The 7,500-nt window shown below is 55.3% G+C and overlaps 2 protein-coding genes across 2 annotated transcripts in view; both read left to right on the top strand.

Moving 5' to 3' along the window:
* Positions 1 to 5,142: 5,142 nt before the first annotated feature.
* On the top strand, positions 5,143 to 6,888 carry GUITHDRAFT_145121 (hypothetical protein; the record flags this gene model as incomplete). The annotated part of the gene is made up of 3 exons (XM_005824217.1): positions 5,143 to 5,643; positions 6,076 to 6,327; positions 6,631 to 6,888. 3 exons carry the CDS (start codon positions 5,143 to 5,145, stop codon positions 6,886 to 6,888), a joined length of 1,011 nt encoding a protein of 336 aa, XP_005824274.1.
* A 380-nt stretch (positions 6,889 to 7,268) lies between these two features.
* The window catches only part of GUITHDRAFT_116560 (hypothetical protein), a gene marked incomplete at both ends in the record, with an annotated part of 1,077 nt that continues 845 nt past the window's right edge, over positions 7,269 to 7,500 (top strand). The window contains one exon of the mRNA XM_005824216.1: positions 7,269 to 7,401. Within this exon, the coding sequence (XP_005824273.1) occupies positions 7,269 to 7,401 (133 nt within the window). The remainder of the gene's footprint in view (positions 7,402 to 7,500) is intronic.

The raw sequence follows: 7,500 nt of genomic DNA, 5'->3' as shown, positions 1-7,500 counted from the left end.
TCCCGCTGACCCTCCGGCAGACCCGAAGATCATCGAGTGGGTCGAGGCCAGGGCTGACTTGAGTCGTTCTACCTTCCTCTGCCTGCTGTCTCTCATGTTCTTGATCTCTTGCGCGAGCTTCGTCAGGAAGGTAACAAGGTCGTGCTGCTGCTCTAGCACCGTGATGATCGACCTCCCCTTCTCCGTGCTCTCAAGCTTGTTCATCAGCTTCCTCTGCGCTCGCTCATAGTGCTTCTGCCGCCCCCGCGCCTCCTTCCCGTCCGCCTCCACCAGCTGCTGGCAGAAGATGTACCAATGGAGGTAGTTGGCGATCTCCAGGTTGTTGCTCGCTCGTTCGATGAGCAGGTTCAGCAGGCTGTCGCCCCCCTCCCTTCCTCCTCCCTCGTATCGCAGCGCCTGCACCAGCTGCAGCAGATAGCCGAGCAGCTCCTGGTCGTCCGCGATCGCCACTCTCCTCGCCGCTGCCTCCCTCACCTTGGGGTGCGTGAAGGCGGCTGACAGCATCTGCAGCGCGTCGTTGATGTCGATCGTCACCTGCTTCTGCCACTCCTGCAGTAGATCCACCGCCTGGTCCGCCTCCTCCTCGTCATTCCAGTCCACGCAGATCAAGCACTTGGTCAGAGCCTTGTTCTCCTTGGTCAAAGCAAACCGGTACCGCCACAGCAGCTCCTTGTGCTCCCATGGGGCCTTGAGGAGAGTTTCTATCTGCCGTCGCTCCTCCGCGTCAGGCTGCAGGTTGCGGTCCTGGTGAGCCCTGTGCAGAGATCGCGCGAGCTTGCGATGCTTGTGCTCGACGGGGTTGTCGCACCCGAGCTCTCTCACTTTTCTCTCTTGCTTCTCTTTCTGTCTCTTCTTCTCCTTCTCTCGCATCTCCCTCTCCCTCTTGTCTTCCCTGCCCCGGCATGACGTACGATGTGCTTGAAAAGAGCTCCGTTGAGTTGCAAATCATTACAATGTGCTGAATCAGGAGAACACAATGTCAGGTTGTAAAACGTTTTGCTCACTGGAAGTCAAGTGAAACAAGGCATCTGATAATTTGCATACCGTTATAAGACCGTTGCGTCCCTGACCTTTGACCGGAAGTTGTTGGGAGCGCAGCAGCATGTCAGAGAGGAAGCAAGGAGACGGAGCAAGCAGCAGCATCAAGCCTGCCATGCAGGGATACGTGCAGAAGAGGTTTGACTCTCTCCTCAAGACCTTCTCAGACCTCCAGGCATGGAGCAGCAGCCCCGTCTCTCAGACCGAGCGCTTGCTAGACAAGCTCTTGGCCGGCATGCAACGAAAGACCACCCGCCTCATCAGCATCATCGACCTGGAGGGCCAAGACTCGCTCCTGGAGCGGCTCCTGTGCTTCAGAGAGGAGGAGCGGCCGGATGACGAGCTCTGCCTGCACGTCATGACCTCAGAGAGCTGGGGAGCTCGTAGCAAGGACGAGGCTGTGTCAGGCCGGGCGACAGGCGGGAGCTTGACTCGTGCTAGGATGAAGGCGATAGAGAGGAGAGGAGGGAGAGGCTCTGACAGCAGCACGAGACAAGAGACACGCAAGGCGGATGAAGCCGTCTTGCTTGGCGAGGGAGGAGGCGGTGACGACGAGCGTGCTGGGGAGCTAGTCAAGCGAGTCATGGAGCTTGCTCTAGAGGGAGGTAGAGCGGACGAGAGCTTCTCGAGGCGCAACAGGTAAGAGCGTAGACAAGAGGAGGAGGGCGTGAGAGGAAGGTATGGAAGTGACTCGATGTGTTGCTAGCGCTCTGTCAGGTCAGTCGAGGTATCGCTCCCAGAGCTTCGAGGACAGTCGGACGGAGCGGAGCTTCGAGGCAGACTTGATCTTCCTGGAGCCTCCTCGGGTGTACGGGCTGTGCATGGGGCTCAACGACTACCAGGGAGAGCTCGAGCCGCTTGCGAGGGCCGTGAAGGATGCGACGGAGCTGCATGAGAAGCTCTGCTCACTCCCGCAGTGTCACTCGGTCTTGAGCTCGAACCCCAAGAGTCTGTCCGAGATGAAGAGGTACCTCAGGAGGAGTCTGAGGGAGCTAAAGCGAGCGTGTCCGGAGCTGGTGATCTTCTTCTACGCGGGCCATGGCATCTACGAGGCAAGGAGCAAGGATCAGATGTTGGTACCGACGGACGTGGAGAAAGTGAGAGGGTTATCATTCCGGGAGATGGGTGATAAGATGCTGTCAATGAAGGATGTTTTCAAGTTCTTCAGAGACTTCGAGCAAGATGTATCAGGATATCATCCGAGGGTGCTTGTGGTCATGGACGCTTGTCGGGAAAAGATCGAGGGAGTGCCAGAAGGTCTGCCGCAAGATCCGGAAGTGAAGGCGCTGCCCAAGCATTGGACTCTGCTGCTGACATGCGGCAAGGGCAAGAAAGCAAGCGACGAGTCGAAGCTGTTTGAGTCGCTTCTGGATGCAGAGACAGGGATGTTCGCTTGCAACAGACCGCTTGACAGCGTCTTACTAGACTGTGCGAGGAGATGCAAAGAGTTTCAACCCTGTGTATCGATGAACGTTGATGACATTCCGGAAGGCTTCTGCCTGGTGAGCGACGGCGAGGCTCTGAGAGACATCAGGAGCAGTACAGCTGCACTGCATGCTGCCAAGGATGTCGTATCGAGCTATCCTCCCCTCACAGACACGTCCAAGGCAGACACGTACGTGCTGGCTTACAGCCCTGAAGACGCCAAGTCTTTCAGAGACAGGACGATGGAGGCGGTGAAGTATTTCCTTGGAGAGCAGCGAGCGGATAGTCCGCGGTGGAGAATGTGCTCGATCGTGCTGATGTACTTCCTGCAATATGAAGACACGAGGTTCTCCACCAAGAGATATTTAGATAATTTCCGTTCAAAGGTGAACAAGAAACTCGTAGGTTTCGAGCTTGTTCAGCTTCTGCGCAAGCACGTGGATAAGAACAAGATCTCGTCGCAGTCGTTCGAAGCATGGAAGGCAAGTCAGACAGGTCGCAGCATGTCGGACGACAAGCTGCTCATTGCTATCCTGGACTACACGATCAGCAAGGAGTTACCTAGAGTCTCGTCTAGAGCTGAAGAGCTTGAGGCATCGCTGGAGATATGGCAGGAGGAGGTTATCAATCCATGCTTGGACCCGTCGGTGTCATGGGAGGACGGGATGGACAAGATCGAAGAGCATCTTCGAGAGCAAATCATGGAACAGAATAGTCAGGAGGTCTTGTTCTACTTCTATGTGCTGGAGCAAGCCGTGGAGGTCGGAAGCTATGTCATGATGCTGAAGATGACCAAGCTGAGCAGCGTGTTCTTGCACTATTGTCTACTCCAATACTATCACAGCAAGCAAGAGAACGACAGACACGAGCTGGAGGGCTGGAGGACGTGGATCAGCAGCACAGGCTGGGTCGTGAGGAGCGACGGGTACAGGGCAGACTGGAGGGAGTGCGAGGAGGGCTGGAGCGAGGAGCTGAGAGAGGGTTTCCGAGGGCTGGAGGAGTGCGAGAGGCCTGGAGGGTATAGAAGCTTCGAGGCGTTTGTGCAGGAAGGGGGAGGTAAGGTAGAGGCGATAGACTACGATCGTCTAAGCCATGCGCAGGTGAGAGCAACAAGACAAGAAGACTGACGAGCGGCGGCTCGTCTGCGGCTTCGGCTTCTAGGGTAGGGCCGGATGTACATGTAGCCGTGAGGTATGAGGGTCTGACGTATGAGGGCAGGTGGGGTCGGATAGTCTAGACGAGAGGAGGAAGCACCGAGACGAGGAGGCCAGCGAGCAAGCGATGATGACGTCTGCACATGAAAGGATTGAGCATGGGCATGGGCATGAAGGGGATGATCACGACAAGCAGCAGGCGACTCTGACGCCAGGCCTGACAGCAAGCAAGAGACAAGAGAAGGAGAAGCGAAAGCCAGAGGAAGGAGAGGCCGATACACTAATTGACGAGCAGAGGAAGAAGAGAAGAAGACAAATCGAGGGAGAGGAGGCGCAAGCACTAGTCAAGCTATCGCTAGACCAGGGAGATCAACCCGATGAGCCGAAGGAGAGAAACCCAAGTCAACGCGAACACGCGCAAGAAGCTCAGAGCAGACCAGCAGACAAGGCTGAGGCGGACTCTGAGGTCGGTTTACAGCTCCTGCATGAGCTTGAAGAAGCTTCAATCCCCGAGTCAGGCAAGGCGAAACAAGGCGAGGACTCGTCATCGTCAGACTCAGGTCGGTGGGCGCTTCCTCCTGACATGCGCGACACGCTCCAGGTCTTGTACCTCAGTCGCTCCCAAGATTGGGATAAACCAATCCCATCAAGGGATTCGATTGGTGATCGATACGATCGAGCCAAGCGACATAACGGGACTTGAACATGCACGAGCGAACATGCACGAATGACATACACAAGTTTCAGTAGTGATTCAGACATATATCAAGAGAGATCTCAGTCAATTAGATCAGAATCACAATAGATTACAAATAGCTCTCTGTGCAGTGATCATCAGTGACAGCCCTCGTTGGCGTGTGAATATTGATCCTACATATCTTTTCTAATTTGATTGGCAGACTTGAGAGCGATGGAGGACAAGGGCTCTCAGGAGTCATCTTCAAACAAGAGGAGCTCTGAGTCCGAAGAGACCAGACCCAGCACAAAAATTCCCAGGACAGAGAGAGCTACCAACATCGGCAAGCCATTTCTACTCAAGCAAAACCTGGATGACAATACAAGAACTTTGTTGTCGTCACTGAATGACTACCTGAGACTGATCAAGACGATGATAGATCAAGGTTTTATCGAAGCAGGTCAGAAGAAGATGTGCGATGAAAGGCTTGAGAATGAGAAGCTAAAACTGAGCATCGGCGGAGATCTATTCACAGTTACAGGAACGATGAAGGCTGGCAAGTCTTCAACGATCAACATGATTGTCGGCAAAGAGCTACTGCCACACCGCAACTGTGCGGAGACAGCTTTCCCTGTGCTCATACGGCAATCCGATCGGGGAGAGACGGTTATCAAAGTTCAGAACTCTGACCTGTGGTTGGATCTGCTGGAAAAGTTCGTGTCGATAGAGAGAGAGCCCAGGAGCGCGGAAATGGATCAGAACCTGGAATTCCTGCGAGAGTGCTGGAAGCGTGCCTCTACTACCATCGACCTTGCGGCGTGCACTTCGTTGCCAGAGGTGTACAAGTACATGTCATGTGTGAACTGGTTTGTGCGGGAGTGCCTTGCTGCCAAGCTCGATCTCCCTTGGCACTTCCTCGTTCGACTCGACAACCTCCCTGTCATTGAGACCACGTTCGACAACTGGCCAGTAGCAAGCAAAAGCCATCGGCTGACGCTGCTGGACCTTCCTGGCCCTAACGAGAGCAACAGGAGCGAGTTCAGGGAGATGATCAAGCAGCAGCTGAACATGTCGACGTCAGTGATCCTGGTGGTGGACTATACGCAAATCGGAAGTGCTGCCGCTCAGGAGATGTACGAGGACATCCTGCAGACGAACGAGTTTGACCCGCACATCATGAAGAACCGACTTCTTGTGTTTGTCAACAAGTACGATGAGAAGGATGACCGTGGGATGGACGAGGAGGAAGTGAAAGAGCGAGTGGCTGCTTCGATGATGATCGAGGACCGAGACAAGATTGTGCTTGGTTCTGCTCGTCTTGCTTGTCTCGCCATGCGGACTCTTGACGCGGTAAGACTTCGCTCCCCGCACTTCAGGGAACAGGAGTGGTTCCGCACATTCTCCAAGTTCGCGTTTGGTATCCTGCCCAGTCAGGAACAACTGACGGACAAGAACCTGGAGGAGCGTGCAAACGAGATCGTCAACTCATCGCACTGGCCTGCCTTCAAGCAGAACCTCCTTCAGTGCTGCTCTCCGAACGGTGACAACGCCTTGCATGCAGCGAATTTCAAGCTGGAACAAACGAATAAGGACCTTGAGGTCTTCATTGCTCTGCGAGCCAACAAAGTGACCCAGAACAAGGAGGAGACGGAGAAAATCCTCTCGGACATACAAGAGACGATCAAACGGCTCACAGGTGCCAACAAGTCTCTCAGCGACGACATCTCCAAGATGATTCATGAGTGTCAAGCTTGCACCGAGCGATCGTGCGACACGTTCAAGGCAGCGGTGGATGAAATCCTGCAAGAGACCTTCCATGAGCAAGACCTGGTGTTCGATGACGAGGCGAGCAAGGAGGTCAAGGTCAAGGAAGTCATCGTTGCCCTCAATGGCAAGGCTACGCTTCTCTACGACGAGGTACAGCAGGCCAACAAGACATTTGCTGAGAGTCTCAACGAGAGGCTGGAGTCTCACAGGACCATGATGCAGTTCCTCGCGAAAGACATGAAGATTTCTCTGGACGCGTACGCCAACGTAGGAGAGGGAGGGGGGGGCCTGGGCTTGTCTAAGGACACGTTCGATGAGCCTCTGCTACTCCCTCTCACCGGCATGCTGAGGCATCTGATCAAGTGCGAGCGAACGGTCAAACCCGTGCTGAATGAGTCTCAGGGAGCCCTCGCTTGGCTGGGCAGGAAGGTCTTCAGCGGGGCGTGGGGGTACGAGAAGGAAATCAAGAAGCAGGTGGTGCTGTCGTGGGAGGAGACCAACAAGAATACTCTCAAGTGGAAGGAGGGTGAGGTGCATAAGATGCAAGGCATGGTGAAACCGCGACTGCAGCTCGCAGAGAGGCAGCGGGAGCAACTACAATCTCCTGCGTCGGCGGAAGGCAAAGAGAGCACTGAAGGCTTTGAGTCGACTCTGCACACACTCACGACGACGCTGACGCGACGCCTGGAGGCGCATCAGACGAGGAAGGAGGACTACGAGAAGGATGCGCAGCAAGCGAGGGAGATGCTGAGCGCCATGCGGAACATCACGGTCAGAGCCAAGGAAGCCATCTCTATCTCCATCGACGATGATCCCGACGACCTCTGAGCCCGGCAGGCTTAGCCCGCGCGACTGCCCAGCCGTACGATACCGGCCAGTGATTGCCCGGGCTGGCCGTCGGCCCGGCGGCCGCAGACGGTTCGGCCAGCCTTGGTCGCCACATCATGAATGCGATCCTGACTCAGTGATTCGCCGTGGCAACGGGCCGTGCCAGGCCCTCAACTGAGCGCCGCATGTAGTGGGATGGCATGTGGCAAACTTGGCATGCGGCTACTAAACTTCGAGCCTGACCGGCCGCGGCGCGCATGACTCTTGCTGCGGCCCTTGGCCCGCCAAACGGTACGGTCCTTCATTCGACTACTAGGTGACCATGGAAGAAGCTCCGAAATGTCACCTTCTCCCTGGACAACCTGCTCATCGCAAACGGGATGCCGGTCAAGACATCCAAGGGGTGCCTTGCTATCGAGATGGCCAGGGAACAGCGGTGGGAGGAGCTCGAGGACTACTACATGAACAACACCGTTGTTAGGAAAACTTCCTACAAGTATCTCTCGATCCAGTGTTGTCACACGAAGTGATCCCGTCATGAAACCAAAGAGCAAGCGCGCACAACGCTATCTTTCCGCATGCATCGCTATCCCCTCATGCAGTCCAGTAGTC

Source organism: Guillardia theta (genome assembly GCF_000315625.1).
Source record: "Guillardia theta CCMP2712 unplaced genomic scaffold GUITHscaffold_97, whole genome shotgun sequence".
Classification (NCBI taxonomy): Eukaryota; class Cryptophyceae; order Pyrenomonadales; family Geminigeraceae; genus Guillardia; species Guillardia theta.
The sequence above is the reverse complement of the archived record's forward strand: the minus strand, read 5'-3'. Positions and strand labels throughout refer to the sequence as shown.